At 43.4% G+C, this 23763-nt stretch overlaps 1 protein-coding gene across 1 annotated transcript in view; it reads right to left on the bottom strand.

Moving 5' to 3' along the window:
• The window catches only part of CROT (carnitine O-octanoyltransferase), a 97153-nt gene that overhangs the window by 47548 nt on the left and 25842 nt on the right, over nt 1-23763 (bottom strand). Inside the window, exons 6-11 of the mRNA XM_029588808.1 lie at nt 14712-14820; nt 12844-12937; nt 12614-12739; nt 3675-3776; nt 1224-1307; nt 736-843 (exon numbers count right to left, since the gene is read on the bottom strand). Coding sequence (XP_029444668.1) covers nt 736-843; nt 1224-1307; nt 3675-3776; nt 12614-12739; nt 12844-12937; nt 14712-14820 — 623 coding nt within the window. The remainder of the gene's footprint in view (nt 1-735; nt 844-1223; nt 1308-3674; nt 3777-12613; nt 12740-12843; nt 12938-14711; nt 14821-23763) is intronic.

Here is a 23763-nt window from a genome sequence, read left to right as displayed (position 1 = left end):
TTCTCTAGTCTATGTCTTTGGACCCTACAATAATCACTATAAGCTCCTTAGGATGCTGTTGTGAATGAAGTGGTACAGTTCATTGTTTAATTTCTTTCTGCCTTCATCAAACAGCTCTAGGCTGTCTCTTGCATATCACCCCAGAGACTTTTTCTCTTGACCACAACTGGCACACTGTCATCCCACAGGGGCATCTTTAGAGCACACCTTTAGCTCCCAGAAATGTTACCCCCCCCCCCCCCCCCCAGGAGCCCGGTTTGTCTCACCACAGGAAAATGCAAAAACGCAGGGGAGACAAGCAGAACAAGGCCATCACCCCACCATAGCACAGCTAGGGCATTACTGGGCGTAAAAAGGACAAATGTACACAGGACAGAAGGAGGCTGGTGTCCCTTCAAAAGCATGGGCATTAATATTAAGCCTCTGTATTGCAGTTAAACAGCTGTACCAAGTACTGCTGCAACCTCCATAGAAAGGACAAAATATCTTTGAAATTGTGTTTTTTTTAAGCATGTCCAAAACGTGAGTGTGGTCCGATGTAATCCTAGGCAGCAGGACAGGACAGACTGTGTGCGACATGTGCGTGAAAAACCCTCCTGGGAGGAGGTGACCCATGCCTGCAATTTGCCAGATGAAAAACTTTCAGTTTTCTTTCTCTGCTAACTGTACCTTTAAAACTCATTTGATAACTGGGGAAAAAAAACACAAAACCAAAGAAAGACAGGGCAAGACTACCTGTTTCTGATATTGCTCCCTGGCAAGTCTAATGTCATCCAGCACTTTCAGGTCCACGGTGAAAACGAGCTCCTCTGGCCATGGAATATCCCGGACTTCACCTGAACCCTATTGAGGGAAAGAATTCTTAAATACTGTGTCAAGAAATACTTATTGCTCATCAGGAGACCTGCAAATCAAGCAATAAGGAAAAACGCTTAGCATGTTAAAAAAAAAAGAAAAGTTACCTCCTTGGAGGAAACAAAATGCTAATATGACCCCCTGACAAAGGGATCAGAATGGTCAGGGAATTCTTTTCTCATGGGTGTAAAACTGCAGCATCCAGTACATCGTATGCATGCTGCAGTTTTAATTAAAGGATGTATATTTCTCCCTGGATACTAGATTCAGTCTCCTAGAAGTATTCTCCAGCTCTCTGGGAGCATCTGGTTTCCTGTATATCCCAAGGCTCCACCAACTTAGATGGCATTCCCCCCCCAGATACCCACCTTCCATTTTCCTTCATTTTCCATAATTTTCCGATTTATATATTCACACAGGGATATCAAGACCAAAGCATCGTAGGGTGCATGCTACAACACACACAAGATAGGATCGATTAGCCAGCACAGTGCAGTCACAACAGGAAACATACATCACATAAGTAAGCATGAAATATATTGTACCACTTACACCGCTCAAACTTTAAAATAAGCCCGGGTGTCCTTGAAAAGTGCACAATTAACATTAAAAAAAATATATATATGAGGAAGGCATCCTGTACGGGCAGAGGCACCATCTGCATAACACATCATGTACATGAGGGCAACATTTTTAGAAAATTCTTGGTCCCATACCCTTGGTGCACCAAAGTTTGTCATCTCACTATAAAACTAAACATAACCTGGACCTGCTTCTTGACTTTGATCAAGACTTACTTTAACCAGGAGCATTGATTGTCACTATTAGCCTCATCTTTTTGACATCGCATTGTAGTTTTTCCTCTTTCCACATAGACAACTTCATCTCAAAAATGAGAAAAGATCTTGCCAGCTCCAATCCCTGCTAGAAACATTTGCCACAAGCCTAGAGGATGTCAACATCCAGTCTGTGCTCACAAATGATACCAATCAACTACCAAATGGTAATGGTACATTTTCACCAAGTTACTGTAACTCAAGACCCCATTTACTCCCAAAAATTCTGTGGCAATCCAAACCATTCTATTTGGAGTGAATATGATATGAAGCAGCGGAAAGAGGAAAATATTTGTTTATCACTTTTCATAATTATTCAACACCCTCTGAGCAACCAAATACCTGCAGAGTTAGTATCTCAGTGTGTGGTATCATTTCTCTTTTCCATGGCAGCCTTATTTCTTGGCTTCTTAATTTTTATTCCTTTGTTACTTTTCACCAAGGGCCAGATTATCTTACGCACGTACCCCCTGAAAACCTGCCCGAAGTTCCCCCTGCACGTGTTGAGTAGGCTCGGCGGCGCGCGCAAGCCCGGGACGTGCATAAGTCCTGGGGCTTTCCTGGGGGGGGGGGGGGGTCGGGGGCGTGTTGCGGTGGCACGTCATTGGGGGGGCGGGGCCGCGGGAGTGGTTCCGGCCCGGGGGCATTTCGGGGGCATGGCCAAGGCCTCCGAAATGGCTCCCGGGCCTGGGAATCACGCGCCAGCGGCTGGGCAGGCGCAACTTGTGCAACAAAGGTAGGAGGGGGTGGGTGGGAGGAAAGTTCCCTCGGAGGCCATTCCGATTTCAGAGGGAACGGAGGCAGACTGCGCGGCTCGGCGCACTCAGGCTGCCGATTTTGCACAGCCTTGCGCGCACCAATCCTGTATTTTAACATATATGCGCGGCTATGTGCGTATTTATTAAAATCCCGCGTACTCTTGTTTGCGCCTGGTGCACGAACAAAAGTACGCGTGTGCGCAAATTTGTAAAATCTACCCCCAAGTGTGAGACATTGTGAATTAATGCATGTCACTAAATTGCAAAGAAACCATTCAATAAATGAAAACAAAACATTCCGCAGCTTGCAAAATGCTCCATTAAAAAATATTTAGAGCCAGCCATGTGGTTCAAGGGACCTAAATCCGGGACCCTTGACAGGTCTGGGTGAGCAATGGGAAATGAGTTACCCGGGCCTGGGACGGGATGGAAGTTCGTGGTCGCTAATTTGGCAGCTCCTGCCAGACAATCGGGCCGATTCAGAAAAGTCCGCGGAAGAGCGGGCGAACGCCCACTCACCTGTGCGCGTGATACAGTATTTAAAGGAGGCCCGGCAGTAGAAACGGGCAATAGGAGGCGCGTCCCTAGTGCCTCCTTTTTGACAGGAGCGGCGGCTGTCAGCGGGTTTGACAGCCGACGCTCAATTTTGCCTGCATCGGTTCTCGAGCCCGCTGACAGCCACAGACTCGGAAACCGGAAGCCAGCAAAATTGAGCGTCCGGTTTTCGACCCGACAGCCGCCAGCCGACTTCCAATTTTTATTTATTTTTTTTTACTTTTTTCACTCTTCGGGACCTCCGACTTAATATTGCCAAGATATTAAGTCGGATCGTGCACCTTTGGGTAGGCGCTAATTTCTGTGTATATGTGCATAAAAAATAAAGAATAGGTCAGAATCCCCTCGAATCCCCTGACATCCTGAAAATCTAGTGTCAATAGGACACTAAACACAAAAGTTATTTGGAGGTGCAGACGGACACACACAGCAATCTCATAAGTCTTCTTCCCTCAGTAAAGCAAAATGAGATCTGCCCTTATCCTCCCACAAAAATATACCATAAACTAAGGGGTCTCTTTACAAAAACACGCTAATAGGTGTTGTTAGTAAATAAACCCCATTATTCTCAATGAGGGCCATTTACTGGCAATGCATGCTAGTGCATTGTTGCACACAGTCCCCTAAATCAGTAGTAACATTTATCAGACAGAAAGGTAAAAACACTTACATCACAGTTTGAGCCAAATACACCATTAGAGAAAATGATAGAGTTGTAGGATTTGTCTCCCCAGCGTATCGTTGGATCTCCTGTTAGTGACAACAAGGTAACCTAGGAAGAGAATTATATGGACTTTCAAACAATGTTACATATGTAGGAAAGAATGTTTCTAATGATTCTTAAATAAGAGATACTTATCTCGTCTATGGATGCAGTGACTTAGTGCTCCAAGAAATTTACTGTTATTTATGGGCAAAGAAGATTTCAGATATGCTATTTTTAAAATGTTTTTGTGCCCCCCCTTCCCACCCTGCTTTTTAACCACACAGCAGAAGAGAGCTTATGGAGTGATTCAATCCATTTATCGTTACAATAAAGTTTCCGCAGGATCAAATTTGGGATGAACACTAGCCATGGCTCTGGAATTTCACCTATGGAAAATGACCTCTTCTACAAAGTAGGCTCAAAATGGCCTTAAGCAATTATTCCAGATGGTAAGAAAGGAGAAATTAGTACTTACCTGATAATTTCCTTTCTTTAATGAAGATAGGTGGTTCCACAACCAGTGGATTATGCATCTCTACCAGCAGATGGAGACAGAGCAAAGCTGACATCACGGAATATATACACCCCTGCAATGACATCAGCCTGCCAGTATTCTCTGCAAAAGCCGACTGTGGACAAAGTAACAAAACGTAATTATTAGCAGATTACCACTCCAGCATTCAGCTAACAGGAAACTACTAAACTCAGACAAGGAGTGTAATATGCTAGTCTAGGGATTAAACTGACACTTACCAGTAACCCCTGGAACATGCAGCCATGCAGGAGGACAATAGCACAACTATCCGGCAGCCGAGGGTGGGAAAGTGGATCCACCTATCTTCATTAAAGAAAAGGAAATTATCAGGTAAGTAGTAATTTCTCCTTTCTTAGCATTCAGATTGGTACATCCCCCCGGTCGTGGATCCACCTAAGCTATTCCCGAACAGGGCGGGAGACTGTCCACAGTCCAATCAATACTGCATGTGCAAAAGCTGCATCCTCCTGGGCCTGAGCATCCAGGTAGTAATGCCTGGAAAAGGTATGTAAGGAAGACCACGTCGCAGCTCGGAAAATCTTGATGGGAAACAGCAATCTAATCTCTGCCCATGATACTGCCTGAGTCCTAGTAGAATGAGCCCTAACCTGATTAGGCAATGGCTGCTCAGCATCCACATACGCGGCCATGACTACCTCCTTAATCCAGCAGGCTATTGTTGCCTGTGATGCCAGCTCACCCTGTTTAGTCCCACCATGGAGTATAAACAGCCGGTCCGTCTTCCTGAGAGGTTCAGAAACCTCTAAATACCTCAAGATATGGTCCTTGGATGTCAAGGGGCATAACAGACTATATTCAACTGTATCTCTCTCCCTGCCCAGAATCAGCAGGAAAACTGACTGATTCAAGTGAAAATCCGAGACCACCTTTGGCAAAAAAGATGTAACAGTACGCAACTGGATTGCCCCCAGAGCCACTCACAGGAACGGTTCCCGGCAAGATGAGACCTGCAGTTCCCGGCAAGACGAGGCCTATGCACAAAACAAATTGCCACAAGAAACACCTTTTTCAAGGTAAGTAACTGCAAAGAAAGGCTATGCAGCAGTTGAAAAGTGGGACCCATCAGAAAATCGAAAACCAGATTAAGACTCCACAAGGGCACTGGCAACCATAGGGGAGGACGAAGATGCTTCACCCCTTTTACGAAATGAGCCACATCTTGATGAGCTGACAAGGGTCTACCATCTACTTGACCTGAGAAACAGGAAAGAGCTGCCACCTTTACCTTCAATGAATTAAGGGCCAATCTTTATCTCAATCCATCCTGCAAAAATTCTAAAATGAGCAGGATCTTAACTGAACGAGGATGAACCCCCTCGGATCCTCACATCAAGTCTTAAACATTCGCCAAACCCGCACAAAAGTTAAGGAAGTGGAGAACTTTCTCGCTCGAAGCAAGGTGACAATCAGTGCAATGGAATATCCTCGCTTTAGCAACAGAGTCCTTAAGGACCATACTGTAAGACAAAATAGAGTCATCCCGTTTGTGAAGAACAGGCCCCCGTCATAGAAGATTCCTCTGAACCAGTAATTGTATGGGAAAGTCCACCAGGAACCTTTGCAAATTTGCATATTACAGCCTCCTGGGCCAGTCTGGTGCCACCAGAACCACCATCCCCATGTGACTCTCGATCCTCCGAATCATTCTGCCCAACACAGGCCACGGGGGGGAAAGGCATATAGGAGCTTGCCCTCCGGGCACTCCTGCATGACGGCATCGATGCTCAAAGATTTTTTTCTCTCTCCTGCAACTGAAGAAGTGAGGAACCTTTGCATTTCGCCAGCAGGTCTAAAAATGGGAGGCTCCAGTGGTCCACTATGAGCTGGAATGCTTCATTTGAAAATTCCCATTCTCCTGAGTCCAGACTTTCTGCTGAGAAAGTCGGCTCTTACATTGTCTTTTCCTGCAATGTGAGATCTCCTGAAGATGCACTTCCACCCATTCTATGAGTTGGGCTATTTCCTGTGACACTTGCTGGCTCTTGGTTCCTCCCTGGCAATTGATGTAAGCCACTGTCGTTGCATTGTCTGACATTATCTGGACTGCTCGACCCCACAATTGGTTGACGAATCAACATGCCAACTGGAAGGACTGGGCTTCCAGCCGATTGATGCTCCAGAGAAATACTTCTGTTCTCCAGCGCTCTTGTACTGTCAACTCCTGACAGTGAGTCCCCCAACCCTGGAGGCTGGCATTCATTGTGAGTTCTAGCCAGTTCAGTGATCGTAGGGAAAACCCCTTCCTTAGATGGTCCGCTTGCAACCACCACTGCAGTTGTATGTTGAACTCCACTGGTAGGTTAAACCATACCAAACAGTCTTGAGACTGTGGACTCCAATGAGCCAGAAGAATGCGCTGAAGAAGGCACATATGCACCCTTACCCATAGAACCTCTAGGGTGGCCTCCATCAACCCTTATACCTATAGATAAGATCACACTATTGGGCATATTGTTTCTGTCAATAGTCGCACCTGTGCTATTAGCTTCTGAATACAGCCCTACGGCAGGAACACCCTGCCTTGCTTCATGATGAAGCAAACACAGATAACTCCAGTGTCTGGGATGGCTTTAGATTGTTCTTGGCCAAGGTCACCACCCAACCTAGTTCCTGCAGCAAGGAGATCACCTTGCGTAAGATCCGAAGGCTCTCTTCCAGACTCTAGCCTGAATCAGCCAATCATCTTAAGTACAGGTGAGCCAAATGCCATCCTCTCTCAACACTGCCGCAATCACCACCATAACCTTGGAAAAGGTTCTGGGCGTGGTGGCCAACCCAAAAAGAAGCACTTGAAACTGATAATGTCACCCCAAAACAGAGAAATGCAGAAACCAATAATGCTCCAGACGGATGTTCCATCCGTCTGGAACTTCCAACAAATCCAGAGATGTCAGAAACTCCCCCGATTGTACTGCCATTATCACTGAGCTAAGGTTTCCATGCAAAAAATGAGTCACCTGCAAATGATGGTTGACTCCCTTGGGATCTAGGATGGAGCAAAAGGAGCCCTCCTCCTTGGACACAATGAAATAAATGGAAGATCGGCCCATATTTTCTTGTGACATGGGCACTGGGAACTACAGCCCACAGGCTGAGGAGCCTTGTCAATGTACACTCCACTACTTGCCTCTTTTGCGGAAAGCTGGAAGGAGACACAATGAAAATGTCCCGAGGGACACTGAGGAACTCCAGAGCATAGCCATCTCTTACCACTTCCAGAACCCACTGCTCTGATATGATCGCTATTTACCTCTGATAAAAAAAAAAAAAAAAAAAAAAAAAAAAGAGAGAGAGACACAGACGTCCCCTATCTCCTGTTCCTGGGGGTAGGTCGACATACCTTCATTGAGAGGTTCAGGGGGGCACTGCTACCTGACCCTGCACCCCTTCTGGGCTGCCTGGGCCAAAAGGACTGAGACCTACCCAAAGGCAGAGTCCTCTGAGAAGCCGCTCCTATGTAGGGTCAAAATAGTCAAACTCCTAGCAAGACTTCTCGTGCTGAAGGAGCGTGATGTCTGCTTCTTATCTGCTGGTAACTGAGGAACATGGGCCTCACCCTACTTATTGGTCTTTTTTCCCCAACTCACTCCCAAACAAGAATGATCCCAAACAAGAAAGTCGGTATATAAAAGCCTTAAATAAATAAATAAATAAGATTAGACCGAAATTGTATTGGCTGACCAATTCCTGAGCCAAAGCTGACACCTGGCTGCTATTACCAAAGCCACCCCTCTGGCCAAAGTGTGGACCAAATTGCAGCCTGCATCTGCCAGAAAGGTGGCTGCCAGTTCCATCACTGCCCTGGAATTCACACAAGACTCATTGACTTCCTGAAGAGAAGTAAACAAGACTGAGCCACCAGGAAGCACAGTCCAGATGTATTCCACACATTAAGAAAGGTGGAAGGAAGGCAAAACGATTACCGGCATGGTTAAAAGGGGAGGTGAAAGAAGCTATTTTAGCCAAAAGATCTTCATTCAAAAATTGGAAGAAGGATCCAACAGAAGAAAATAGGATAATGCATAAGCGCTGGAAAGTTAAATGTAAGACAATGACAAGAGAGGCTAAGAGAGAATTTGAAAAGAAGTTGGCCAAAGAGGCAAAAACTCACAGTAAAAGCTTTAAAAAATATATCCAAAGCAGAAAACCTCTGAGGGAGTCAGTTGGACCGTTAGATGATCAAGGGCTTAAAGGGGCACTTAGAGAAGATAAGGCCATCGCGGAAAGATTAAATGATTTCTTTGCTTCAATGTTTACTGAAGAGGATGTTGGGGGGATACCCATATTGGAGAAGGTTTTCATGGGTAATGATTCAGATGGACTGAACCAAATCATGGTGAACCTAGAAGATGTGGTAGGCCTGATTGACAAACTGAAGAGTTGTAAATCACTTGGGGTAGATTTTATAATTTTGCGCGAACAAAAGTACTCTGGACTTTATAAGATACGCACGTAGCCGCGCGTATCTTATAAAATCCGGGATCGGCGCGTGCAAGGGGGTGCACATTTGTGAGCCCGGCGTGCACTGCCTGTTCCCTCTGAGGCTGCTCCAAAATTGAAGCGGCCTCAGAGGGAACTTTCTTTCCACCCCCCCGCACCTTCCCCTCCCTTCCCCTACCTAACCCACCCCCCAGCCCTATCTAAACCCCCCCTACCTTTTGTTGGCAGATTTACGCCTGCTGAAAGCAGACGTAAATCTGCACGCGCCAGCGGGTTGCTGGCGTGCCATCACCCGACCCGGGGGCTGGTCCGGAGGCCTCGACCACGCCCCCGGGCCGGCACCACGCCCCCAGTCCCGCCCCGAACTGCCCGGGCCCCAGACACGCCCCGGACACCCCCCCTCCCCGCCCCTTTTACGAAGCCTCAGGACTTGCGCGCGTTCCGGGGCTGTGCGCACGCCGGAGGCCTATGCAAAATAGGCGTGCCGGCGCGCAAGGTCCCTGTGCGCGTAAATCCGGCCCTTGGATGGTATACACTCCAGGGTTCTGAAGGAACTCAAAAATAAAATTTCAGACCTATTAGTAAAACTTTGTAACCTATCATTAAAATCATCCATTGTACCTGAAGACTGGAGGATAGCTAATGTAACTCCCATATTTAAAAAGGGCTCTGGGGCGATCCGGGAAACTACAGGCCAGTTAGCCTGACTTCAGTGCCAGGAAAAATAGTGGAAAGTGTTCTAAACATCAAAATCACAGAACATATAGAAAGACATGGTTTAATGGAACAAAGTCAGCATGGCTTTACCCAAGGCAAGTCTTGCCTCACAAATCTGCTTCACTTTTTTGAAGGAGTTAATAAACATGTGGATAAAGGTGAACCTGTAGATGTAGTGTACTTGGATTTTCAGAAGGCATTTGACAAAGTTCCTCATGAGAGGCTTCTAGGGAAAAAAAAAAAGTCATGGGATAGGTGGCGATGTCCTTTTGTGGATTACAAACTGGCTAAAAGACAGAAAACAGAGAGTAGGATTAAATGGACAATTTTCTCAGTGGAAGGGTGTGGGCAGTGGAGTGCCTCAGGGATCTGTATTGGGACCCTTACTTTTCAATATATTTATAAATGATCTGGAAAGAAATATGACAAGTGAGGTAATCAAATTTGCAGATGATACTAAATTGTTCAGAGTAGTTAAATCACAAGCAGATTGTGATAAATTGCAGGAAGACCTTGTGAGGCTGGAATATTGGGCATCAAAATGGCAGATGAAATTTAATGTGGACAAGTGCAAGGTGATGCATATAGGGAAAAATAACCCATGCTATAATTACACAATGTTGGGTTCCATATTAGGTGCTATTACCCAAGAAAGAGATCTAGGCGTCATAGTGGGTAACACATTGAAATCGTCGGTTCAGTGTGCTGTGGCAGTCAAAAAAGCAAACAATGTTGGGAATTATTAGAAAGGGAATGGTGAATAAAATGGAAAATGTCATAATGCCTCTGTATCGCTCCATGGTGAGACTGCACCTTGAATACTGTGTACAATTCTGGTCGCCGCATCTCAAAAAAGATATAATTGCAATGGAGAAGGTACAGAGAAGGGTGACCAAAATGATAAAGGGAATGGAACAGCTCCCCTATCAGGAAAGACTAAAGAGGTTAGGACTTTTCAGCTTGAAGAAGAGACGGCTGAGATGGGATATGATAGAGGTGTTTAAAATCACGAGAGGTCTAGAACGGGTAGATGTGAATCAGTTTTTTTACTCTTTCGAATAAAAGACTAGGGGGCACTCCATGAAGTTAGCATGGGGCACATTTAAAACTAATCAGAGAAAGTTCATTTTCACTCAACGCACAATTAAACTCTGGAATTTGTTGCCAGAGGATGTGGTTAGTGCAATTAGTATAGCTGTGTTTAAAAAAAATGGATTGGATAAGTTCTTGGAGGAGAAGTCCATTACCTGCTATTACTTAAGTTGACTTAGATAATAACCACCGCTATTACTAGCAACGGTAACATGGAATAGACTTAGTTTTTGGGATCCTGCCAGGTACTTATGGCCTGGATTGGCCACTGTTGGAAACAGGATGCTGGGCTTGATGGACCCTTGGTCTGACCCAGTATGGCATGTTCTTATGTTCTTATGATAAAAGTTTAGAAAATCATGAATGGTGTGGAACAAGTTAACAAGGAATAGTTATTTATCCTTTCAAACAGTACTAGAACTAGAAGATGCTTCATGAAACTAACCGGTAGCAGACAAATTAAAATTTAATAAAGTATTCTTTCAGTCAACATACTATTAAGTTTTAGAATTTGTGGCCTTGAAAATGAGGTCATGATTAATAGCATAGTAGTATTTAAAAAAGGTCTGGACATGTTTCTAGAAGACAGAGCATTTGCTTAGCCAGGTGCTTCTGGGGGGAAATAGCCATCTTTTACTTCTGGTGGTGGGCAACAAGATATGGACTTCTCCCATTAAGATCTGCCGAGTAATTCCTAGTGATCACGAATAGTGGCTGTTTGAGACAGGACGCTGAGCCCGATGGATCATTGCTCAGACCCAGCATGTCATTTCTTATGTTCTTGTTCATTTATTTTGGTAAAATGAATGCCCAGAAAATGGCAGATAACCAACACGGTAAATATCACAGAGGGTAAATTATTTTTAAACACTCTCTACTTGTACTGTAAATATATCACACAATAGAGAGATCACATATAAATTAATGTGTAACCATTTATTGAAATTCACAACATACTTCCCTACTTCAACATGATAAAAACTAAGCTAGCACATTCATTCCACACTCACATACATCCCATCATTTAAAAACATGTATATGCACAAATGTTTCACACAATTTTTCAATTAAATACATTCAATTAAATACATCAATCTGTTTACAATCATCAATATAAGGTGTGTCAACTCCTATTCAACTTCAATAAGGATCTTTTTTAACTATTAAATTCTTTATCCTTGTCCTTGGTGGAGGTATTTGTGGAAAATTACCATTGGATGCATTGCGTGATTAACATTGTTGTCTTTTGTAGATGAGGGTCATTGGCTGTAGGCTTTTTGAAGGGTATGTATTCAGAAGATAATTATCCTAATACAATTGTATCATGGTGAGACATAGGGAGTTATTTGGGATTGATATAAGGTAAGGAATCGATGTGATGAGTGGGGTGCGATTATGTAGAGGGATGTGAGCTGTGTTTAATAAAGATGTTTGTTTTGAATTTTCAGTGTGAGGATGATGAAAGTTCATTAATTAATCTAAAAGAAAGCCTCTGTGTATGGGATATACATGAATATGAAGGTTTTTGGATAAATCATCCATTGTGTGATCTATTAGTCCCTGAGGAAGCCTGAATTAATAGGCGAAACAAAGATATCTTTTGTTGGACAAGGATAAAGAATTTAATAGTTAAAAAAGATCCTTATTGAAGTTGAATAGGAGTTGACACACCTTATATTGATGTATTTAATTGAATGTATTTAATTGAAAAATTGTGTGAAACATTTGTGCATATACATGTTTTTAAATGATGGGATGTATGTGAGTGTGGAATGAATGTGCTAGCTTAGTTTTTATCATGTTGAAGTAGGGAAGTATGTTGTGAATTTCAATAAATGGTTACACATTAATTTATATGTGATCTCTCTATTGTGTGATATATTTACAGAAAATGGCAGGTGGCAGGCCACAGCATCTCTTAGAGCTGATTAGTCCTCATATATTCCCAAGGGGTCCAAGCGACTACTTGGGTACTTTTCACGTAGCATGCAATTGGCGGCTAAGCGCATGACTAGTTTTAAAGAAAAAAAAATACAAAGGACTGGCACAAATAAACCAACAATTATTTGGAGGGAAATGACTAGGGACTACCAATTACCTGACTATAATCTTCTGGTGTTGCATCAGGACTGGCGTCATCCAATGAGATTACAAACAGACTGCTCTGAATGATTTCTAGCACAGACAAATTCTTTGGGTCCAGGTTAATGAGGTATTCTCGAGCCTAAGAGACAGAAACATAGATCACAAGATCTCATAAATCTGAATTGTGCTGAATAAATATTCTTCTGCAAAAAAAAAAAAAAAAAAAAAAAAGGAGTCTCTAACCTTAGCCCAATGGGTTCTCTCTTCTGTAGTTAGTGCGGCCACTCCTGGTCCTCTCGACTCATTGTGGCATCTCTTCTGGATAAAGGCAAGTTGTCTTACAGATAAAAGATGATGAAGAGATAACAGACAACATAAGCCGAGGGGTAGAGAGAGGGACCAGACTCGCATTTCTCTTCTAGTAATTTTGTCAAATGGCACAGGAAATTTATTTTTTCTTTTTATGGCTTACCAACAACACATGGCAACCTCCACACCCCCAGCCTTAATGTGCTGTCGCATCTGCTGCCTCCTCTTGCCCAAAATGCAGCACACTGCTGCCAAATCCTCCCTCCCTCTCGAGCCCAATTGGCCACTGCTACCTCCTCCAGCCCCATCCCCCCCAGGCCTGCTCTGCTGCTGCTATCGATTTTAAAATGTATGATGTTTGACCTCATTAAGTCAATGTTCACGTCAATTTATGTATGTCATGTGGTAAACAGTTGTGATCTGTATTTGGAACGACGATATATAAAATGGCTAAATAAAAAAATAAATACATGATTACTTCTCCTTCCCTCTCCAGACCATTCTGCCACAGCAGCCATTAATTTGGCATTGTGTCAGCAGATGTGGTCATTTGCTTTTCTCTTTTGCGAATTACTGCGCTCATGATAAAATTAGGTCCTCGATTATAATCTTAATCTGGAAGCTCAGAAGTTACATGAAACCCAAAAGGGCTGCAGGCCAGAAATGGGCCCACAATCACCTGGAATTTGGGCTTCACTGATCAGAAGGGGGGAAGTATTTTAAAAGAAGGGTTCCAACCACCCCCATTTGGTTTTGGGACTGAAATTAACAGTAAAGCCTCCCATCTGAGGACACGCTCAGAACATCTGCGTGAAGCCCTTTTCTTTAACTTTTGAAGGTGTAACGGCTGTCTTTTCAATTTCTCTGTGAAAGATCTTAATATGCGCATCACCGAGGAGAAACTGCGGCTTGCAGGCTCCATCTTATGAGGCGTTGCTAAATGAATATAAAATTTTGGACTTCCCAGAAGCATGGGACTGAGGAAAGGCTCTGTTTTCAGCTTTTATTCGAGTGGCATGAGACTTTACTTCGATGTTTTATGTCATTTTCTTTAAGATTTGTGCTTAGGTTCTCTCCATTATGTTCACCTTCTTTCATTTTCTATGTTTTCCTTTTCTGCCCAAGAGCTCTCTCTCTTTTTTTTTTTGCCAGAGCTCTTAAATGCAAAAGACATTCTATAGTTGACAGGAGTGACAATTTAACAGCTCATAAAACAGATCTTAAATCCATACATTTTGACAAGAGACAAAAAGTGGCAGCCCAGTTTGGAAGTTCAAATTAAGATTATAAAAGTACCCCAGATTAGCACAGAGACTGGATCCCCCCAAACACCACCACCCTCGGTGCTGAAACAGTTCTGACTTAATTTGGCTCAAGGGGTTCTCAACCCAGTCCTTGGGACATATCCAGCCAGTTTGGTTTTAGGATATTCACAATGAATATGCATACATTGGAGGCAGTGAATGCAAATTTATCTCATGCACATTCATTGTGGAGATCCTGAAAACCAGACCGGCTGGATCTGTCCCAAGGACTGGGTTGTATTAAGTAGACTTAATACACAACAAAACTGCCCTTAGTGCCAGAGTTAGTAGATTCTGGACCATTCACTAGCTATAAGAAAATATGATAAATTGTTTAATTTATTTACAGGGTTGCCTTTTTATGGAAAATTATTCTACAAAGCCCCCAGAAGAGAGAAAACATTCCAGGATAAAAATAAAACTAAAATATACTTCCTGCTCCCAGTCCTAATCCTGTTACCAATCTCATTCACCAGTAGAAGAAAAAAGTGTAAAAACCTGTAAATCTCAGGAGAAGTCAGAAAATGACCTTCATGTACAGTATCAAAAGTAAACACGCGACCTCTGCACATGACCACTACATGGGACAGGCAGTCACCTTCACGCTCTAAAAAGGAAAAGAAAATGAAACATGTGTGTTATATAAAAGCTACATATTAAAAAAAAGAAGGGAAAAAAAGGACACATTAACTCAAATCAGTAGAACAAGAAAACAAAACAAGATATCAGGTATGTGTTCAACCTCACAGGGCACCCTTCCTAGGCAAAGAAACAGTATGCACAATACCTGGAGAAGGGGGTCAATACAGAAAACAGCCAACCAAAGAAAGAAAATACCACCCCAGAAAAATTGAATTACGAATGGCTGTGTAGTTGAAAACAGATTTCTTTCTTTATAACTCTTCAGTTTATCATACTTTTTTGGCATACATTTAGGTCCAATATATATCAAATACACAGCATAATACAAAAAGGAAATCAGGGTCCAGTAGGTAGAGGAAACCCATAATACAAGTGATATAAACCCCATACTTTTTCATATTTATAAAATTCCCCTTTTAGATCAAAGCGCAGTTTTTCTGGATCAGCAATATCTTGGACTTGAGTCGTCCAGTGTGCCAAGGTGGGAGTGGATTTCCAAAAGGTGGCGAAGGTGAATAGTGCCACTAACAGCAGCTGTCCAACTAGTTTCCTGCACTTCACAGATACCAAGGATCCATCCCACTTTCCAAGAAGACCCAGCAGTATCAATAATATCAGCAATCTCTTGTGCAACTCGGGACCAAAACGTTCGGACTACCGGACAAACCCACACATGAGCATAAAAGATCCTGTTTGGCTGCATCCCTGCCAGCAATCCGAACTAGCATCAGCAGAAAACCTTGCATAAAACAACAGGGGGCAGCAAGTCCTAGGCAGTAAATGGACCATAAGCTCCGTACGTCTATTGCAGATGGTAAGCAGAGGTCCAAATAATTTTCCAAGCTCTAGAATCAAGAGCCAGACCCAAGTCAGCATTCCAATCATCAATCAACCTTTGGGAAGTAACCTTTCCAAATGTATCAGCCAGTATACCCCGATAAATGACCACTATACCTTTCTTAAGAAAACCCTCACCAGTAATGAAACTGTGTATGCCATTTAAGGGATGGATAGGCTGCCCCAAGTCCAAGTGGCCATCTAAGGCCCACCGTGATTGGAAGTAGCAGGCTCAAGAACCCCGATCTAGTTCATAATCACTCTGAAGCTTGCTAAAGTATATAAAAACATTCTTGTCCCATAGCCAGGCTATACATAGGAGGTCCTTATCTCGCCACTCTCACACCATGGGCATGAAGGTACAACTGGAAATGTCCAGATTAACATAAATAGGGGTAACATGAAATAAATTCCTATGATTCTTACCTAAGAATTTATTGGCCTGTTTCTAAATCTGCAATATATGGGCTAGCACTGGGCTGGTTCTGCAAGCCCTTTGGCTATGTGCAGAATCTGAAGGTAAAAATATTAAAGTAGCCAGATTAGCCAAATCCACCTGTTCTCTCTCTAAGGCCACCCAAGAATCTGCATGGTTGCAAAACCAGGCTTTTAGACAAACCAAACACACAGCCCAGTAATAGAGACGAATATTGGGTAAGGCCAATCCCCCTGGCTCTTGGGTAGCCATAGTTGATCCATCTTAATTCTAGCTGGTCATTCTTCCAAATAAATTTAATCATGGAGCTACGTAAATCAGTGAAAACACAAGCCAGTACGAGACAGGGAACATGCTGAAACCTATTCAGCAGCTTCGGCAAAATGTTCATTTTCAATAAACTAAATTTGTCCAGCCCATGATACATTTAAATGATCCCAATCCAACATATCTTGCTGGATTATACTCACCAGCCTGGCAAAGTTTGTTGCATACAGATCTTTAAATGAATTAGGGATATAGATACCTAAATACTTAAACCCCTCATGCACTCAACGAAAGATTGAAAAACAAACCGGCAAGGTCTACCTAGTATTTATTTATTTAACAACTTTTTTATACCGACATTCGTGGATACATCATATCGGTTTACAATGAACTAAGAGAAATACAGCGAAGGGGGGGGGGGGGCGGGGAGTGACAGCAAAGGGGGGATAGACAAGGCAAAGGCATAATGAAAGGATGGTTCAATGGGGGCAAATAAGAAATATCAATATAATATGGTGCATAATAGAAGTAGAATATAAGTTAACACAAAGATAATATAAAATAATTGATGTAACAATGATGACATTATGGGGAGAATGGAAGGAGGAACTATGTTGGGAATGCCTGTTTAAAAAACCAGGTCTTGAGCTTTTTCCTAAATTTGTACTGGCAGGGCTCAGTGCGAAGTTCAGTGGGGAGAGCATTCCAATGGGAGGGTCCTGCAACAGAAAGGGCTCGCTCTCTCGTTGTGGTGAGATGAGCATTCTTGAGGGAGGGGGTGTGGAGGGTAGCTTTGTGGGTAGTTCTGGTGGGGCAGTTGTGGAGGATGAAACTCAATGGTTCCTCAAGCCAATTGTAATTGTGAGTGTATAAAGATTTGTGGATAATGGTGAGAGTTTTGAAGAGGATACGTGAGGGTATGGGGAGCCAATGAAGTCCTTTGAGGACAGGTGTTATATGGTCGGATTTTCTGGTGTTAGTGAGGGTTCTAGCTAGTTCTGTAGCATTTGAAGTGGTTTGACAGTGGCATAAGGGAGGCCCAGAAGTAGGTAACTGCAATAGTCCATTTTTGGGCAGATGGTTGCTTGTATGACAGTGCGGAGATCATGAGAACAGAGTAGGGGGTTTAAGTTTCTTCATGACGTGGAGCTTGTAGAAACCTTCTTTTAGAACTGTGCTGATGTGCTTTTTGAAGTTCATCTGATGGTCAATAACAACACCAAGATCACGTACAAAATGCTGTGTGGAGGTTGAATTGGGCAAGGGTATACTTGAGGGGGCTAGCCTCGGATTCTGTGGGTTTGATTTGAAGACCAAAGAGAGCTTGGACTTATCCAAGTTTATTTTATAGACAGAGAGAGCCATAGAAGGTCAGAAGGTCAAGTAAAACTGGATCTGGCATGTGCAAATTAGACAGATATAGCAGATCATCATTAGGGTATAATGAGATTTTGTACTGTTGCCCCCCCCCCCCCCTTAATTTCAAACCATGAATAGCAAGGTTCTGCCTCACCGCTACTGTGAGAGGCTCAATGGCCAGATCAAATAGCAGGACTGAAAGTGGACACCCTTGATGGGTGCCATGTGGTATAGAAATAAAAAAGGATAATATTCCATTAAGAGCCTGGCCCTAGGGCTTTCATACATAGTCAATACCCAAGAGATAAAATTTCTTCAGAAGACTGACATGAGTCAGAACTTCAAATAAGAAAGCCCGCAAAAGTCTATCAAAGACCTTTTCCACATCTAGGAAGAGAATTAGGCCTGGCATACCTAATCTATGAGCCACAGAAATAATAATAATTAAAAAAAAAAAAAAATTGCCAGTGTTAGATGTGGACACCCTACTCTTCACAAAACCAGTTTGGTCCCTATGAATCAGAGAAGGAAGAATCTGCTCCAATTTTATCTGTAATGTTTTTGCCAGTATTTTAATATCAGAATTAAGAAGAGATATGGGTCAGTAAGCCCTACAATCCGTCACATCCTTACATTTTTTTGTAAATCAAAGTAATTTTAGCATCAGCCATCTCTCCCAAAGACCCACTTACTGAGCCAGCTGTGTTAAAGAGTGGGAAAAGGAATGGAACAATATCTGAGGTATAAAGAGGTCAATTGCATATCCATCAGGGCCAGGACATTTACCACCAGGGAGGGCCTTAATCGCAGACTGGATCTCCAGTATAGATGCAGCAGCCGAAAGCAAATCTGCCTGAGCCTCCGTGAGCTTTGGCAAATTCAAAGAAAGAAAATCCTTGACAGCCTGTGAACCAGGCCCAGCAGCATCCTTATAAAGCTCTGTAAAGAGAACAAAAGCCTTCTCCACCTTCACAGGGTCTAATGTAACACCCCCATTCACTTTTTAAATTTTATGAATATGACCACGATTAGCTTTTCGATGGACTGACCTAACTAGAAAACACTCCAGACTTATTACCAGAGTCATAGAATTTGAGCTTCGTGTATTTTAGAGCTCTCCCAATCTTGCCTGTCGCTAAAGTTGTGAGCTCTCTTCTCAAAGACTCCAAGTGCCGCCTCGTATGATCTGAGCACTCTTTTTTTTATGCTGGATTTTCAGTACTCTGATCTAACCCATAAGCACCGCTGCTTTCTTTTGTCCTCTCCCTTTGCAGAAACCTAGCATAACTGAATCTTGCCCCTCAAGAAAACTTTAAAATCTTCCCAGCACAATGTGAGCATATAATCCTCACCAGATTGCAAGCATTAAAATCCTGTAAGGATTATACACCCACATTGCAGATTTCAAAAGTGTAGGAAAATGCTTGTCCCCCAAAAGTGAATATTTAAACACCAAGTAAAGGCTGGTCGTTTAGAGCTACTCTAGGAGAGGCGCAACCACGGGGAATGGTGGCCCGAAAGAATGTTACTCAAAATGTCTGAAGCACCCATATGAGATAATAAATTACGTGGGCAGACGAAAAGGAAAATTAGTTCTTACCTGCTAGTTTTCATTCCTGAAGCACCACAGATCAATCCAGACAAGTGGGTTTTGCATCCCTACCAGCAGATGGAGGCAGCCAACCAAAAGACTTTTAGGCACTGTAACATAACAGAGTGCGCCACCTGCAATCCCTCAGTATTGACCTGTACCCAAGCCAAATTAGAGAGCAACAACACTAACAATTGCTTAAATGAGGGAGAATGCCAAATCCAAAAGGTTAAAGCCCCCTGAAATCAGAATAACCACAAACAACCCAAGGGTTAACAACAACCAGGCAATCATCTGAAGGCTCTGTATATATGCAACCAGACAGTTCTTCCCAGAAAGCATGTCATAAGATGGACTTACCGCAAAGGTCTTGAGGAAAATACAAGGGGATGGGTCTCTGGACTGATCTGGGGTACTTCAGGAATGAAACTTAGCAGGTCTAAGAACCAATTTTCCTTTCCTGTTCGTACCCCAAATCAGTCCAGATAAGTGGGATGTACCAAAGCACCCTACACTAGGCAGGTCCACAAAAGACCCCCCCCACTCACAACACACTTTCGCCAAAGGATGTTTCACCTGGAGCCTGAACATCCAAATGGTAATGGTGAGATAAATTGTGTAAAGAAGACCATGTCACAGCTCTACAAATCTCCTGCGGCTATACCAACTGACCCTCAGCCCATGAAGCCGCCTGCACTCTAGTAGAATGTGCACGCAAGTCCTCCGGAATTCTTCTGCCTTTACAAATGTAGACCGAAACAATAGCTTCCTTCAGCCAATGTGTTATCGTGCCTTTTGAGGCCTTGCACCCTTTTTTGCACCTTCAGACAATACAAACAAATGATCTAATTACGGAAAACTTGTTGGTAACCTTTAGATAATGCAACAGAACCCGAACATCCAAGAAATGGAGCTCCTTGGACTCCGGCGACTCGGCTGTCCAATTTGAGAAGGCAGAAAGCTTTACCATCTGATTCAGATGAAAAGAGGAAACAGTAAACAATGGCACCCCCTCCTCCATGATTCTCAGAAAGGGTTCCATACAAGACAAAGCCTGCAGCTCTGAAATCCTTCAAGCGGTTAACATTAGGGCTGCTCCTCACTGGAATGAAGCTGTATTTTCGGCAGTGACTAGCTGCTGCCTGAGTTTGGCGTTGTCCTTCTCCTTGTCCACGATTGCACCGATTTTGCGGCTCTTAGGCAGGCCCGACCACATGCAGGCACTGGCTGCAGGTTCCCAGCTTGGGAAAGCATGCCAGTCCTGCGGCTTGACTTGGGGGTCATCTTAATTCAGCGGCATTATGCCGCGATTGTGCGTTCAGTGGTAAGGGGCCTTCATGGGGGACAGAGGCTGGTTGGAGGACCACGCAGTCTTAGGGCCCTGTGACAGACTTTGCAGTGGGTCTGAAGAGTCTCTCAGGCAGGAAGAAAGCAGCAACTAGTAGGATGGCTGACCCCCACGAGCACAGGGACTCCCCTCCCCCATCGTCTCTGACAATTCCATCAGGGGAAAAGCTGGGGGAGGAGGATCTGGCAGCCAGCCCTGGGTCATAATGGGGGAGAGGATGACATAGGATTTTCTATGGAATTTAACCTGTTAATGCATAAGGCCTTTCTAGCTAAGAAAAGCGTGGGTTCTAAGCTCTCTTAGAATGCCTTTTACCCCAACTCAAAACTGATTTGAACAAAAAACCCCAACCAACCTAACCTCAACCTGCCTTACCCCCATAACCCCCATCCCACTCTCCTGAACCCCAAACCTCTATTTCCCTCAGAGTCTGTCCACCCTCCCAGCTTCAAGGATCCCAAACCCCTCTAGTGGGATTCCCATTGAGACTCGACAAAAAAAGTCCATGCTAGCTAAGACCCCATCAACTAACCCTTGAAACCATACCCCCAAATGTCTAAACCACCCCACCTTAAACTGACCTACCCCATGCCCTACAACTCCCAGAAATCCAAACCCACCACACCACATAGGCCAATGCAGCTATAAAGTCCCTCCCACCCTACAGATCTGACACACCCTCAAAAACAGCATCCAATTGGTCTGAAAGAAAGTAATAAAGCAACAACAAAAAATGTGAGTACTGGGGGCCAGTGCAACACCCACTGGACACAGAAAAAAGCCAGCAATCTCTGGAAACAATCAGGAGCAGCCCACAGTCATACCAAAATAAATGGTAGAATGGATGGGATTTGAACAGTAGGGCCCTCCTGATACAAGGCAGAGAACTTAAAAGCACAAGTAGCAATTAAAAAAAAAACATAGGAAAAAAAAAAAAAGAAAACTGTCCACCATTGTGGCAAGAGAACAAAAGGAGTCAAACAATACTGCCACAACTAGCAATACACAACGAATCATTCGTTGTCTTCCTCTTAGACATCCGGAATACCATACACTCCTTTAAAGTTGCAGGACAGATTGAAATCCAATTTGAATGGCCATATGGTCACACAGATGACAAATCCAAGTGGCCATCATTCTCTACCACAAGACCTCTTGAAAATCACCCAAAGGGGACTGCAGCATCTCACATAAAAAGGGCCACAGAGAAAAAGAAAACAAGGCAAACAGAGAAAAAGGAATCGTTGGTCTGGAGCAGCAGGAACCAAAACATCGTTCTGCAAAGCCGCCAAAACTCCCGTATCGGTGAGCTTCCAGCCAAGCCTTTGCTCCCGCCATAATGTCACGCATCAGATACGGCAAAGAGGAAACAAGACAAAACTAGGCCTCTGCCATGCGGCCACGGGGGTCACTCACATAGCTAGTTTTCGGCCTCCTTTACAGATTCAAAATGTAGTCGGCTTACCATTACCAAATACTCAGTCTTGCAAGTTATAACATCACGTACCTCAAGTCGAGCCACTGCAGTTCCTTTTACATGTTTGCAAAACCCTGTCATTTTTGTTGTAAGTCAGCTGGTGTCTTGAAAGGTCATTATCTTTTTCCCTTGATAAGACAAGTTATTAATGGCTCTAGCAGCGTTCGGGATACAGCTCTTGTCTGAGAAGTTATGCAACTGAATAATTACTGTCCAAAGGCGATTACCTTGAACTGGTGCTAAAGCCATGTGGGCTCCATCAATTTTAATAGGCCCCCTTGCTGCTTCCAAATTTTAGAAGATCAGGCAACCATTTAGCAAAATATGTGACCAGATCACTGCCCTCCAGTCTCTCAGGAACACCCAGGACTCTGATGGTGCAGCAACGAGACCGATTCTCCAAATCAAGTTTTTCCCATCACCTGACTGTAGTTTCTCTCTAATTTTTCCATTTTAGCAATCAAGAAGGTAGCCACCATTTCCATTCCAGTTATTCTCACATCTTGGTCATCAAGTCGCTCCAAATTCGCCTGTACTGTTTGTACCAATTGTACAACCTTGTTGAAAACCACACCCAAGCTGGTATCCAACTTTTTGGAGATTTTATCTGCAAAACGTTCCAAAAACTGTGTATTTAAGCCGCATTCTCATCTGCGTCCATAGCCTCATCTACAGCAGCATCGTCTGAGTCTCCTCTGCAGGCCTCACTGACTCACTCTCAATCTTTTCCCTTGTTTTTTTCAGCTTTTTCTTCTGGGTGGCCCATGTGGAGGGTATAGATCTTTTCCCTGCTTCTTTAGACAGACATTATTGGTTTATATTAGTAAGAACGGCAGAAAAGTAAGTGAAAAAAAAGGTAAGTTTAGCGGGAGCTCAAGCCAGCCACAGCTACCTCGATCAGAGCACACCCGGAAGTGAAAAACAGATTTTTATTGTAAATCACTTTGATATATTTAAGATTATTAAAATCAAAACAAGCAATAAATAAATAAATACATTAGCAACTATATTGTATCACCATAATCAGGAAAAATTATAGGAACACGCTCACTAGATCACAGTTTATTAGTCAGGGAAAAATTAAAAAGCCAACCCAATTTGTTTTAGCCCATGAAAAAAAGGAGCCTTTATCAAGCCTGTATTTCTTGTCTAGATCAGAAGCCAAGTACATCCATGCCAAAATCCATTAATAAAAAGACTATGGTTTTGGAAAGTCACAATTCATCTGAAAAACTGCTAGAAAAACACCATGGGCAGTCTTCTGGTATGGTAAATCACTGTTCAAATTTGATCTGAAACCTAGACACAAACCTTTTCATCTAGACCGAATTCAACAAACATGAGATAATGGATTCTCAGTAAAAGAGGAAGAACAGTAGCCTCTTGGTGGGCAAAAGCCACTTTGCAAAGGTTCTGCCATGAAAAATGCTAACCATCATCGACTGAAAAGATTTGCATTCTAACAAGGAATTAAACACAACAGTGACCCTGACTGGGTGCTGGGAGTACAGCACCAGCCATTAATATACACAGCATCCCTGACATTACCAATGCTTTCCTTGTGCTGCCTCTGGTTTTACTGCAGTGGCTGCT

The sequence above is a fragment of the Rhinatrema bivittatum genome, chromosome 2 (genome assembly GCF_901001135.1).
Source record: "Rhinatrema bivittatum chromosome 2, aRhiBiv1.1, whole genome shotgun sequence".
Lineage (NCBI taxonomy): Eukaryota > Metazoa > Chordata > Amphibia > Gymnophiona > Rhinatrematidae > Rhinatrema > Rhinatrema bivittatum.
This window is presented reverse-complemented; position numbering and strand designations above follow the sequence as displayed.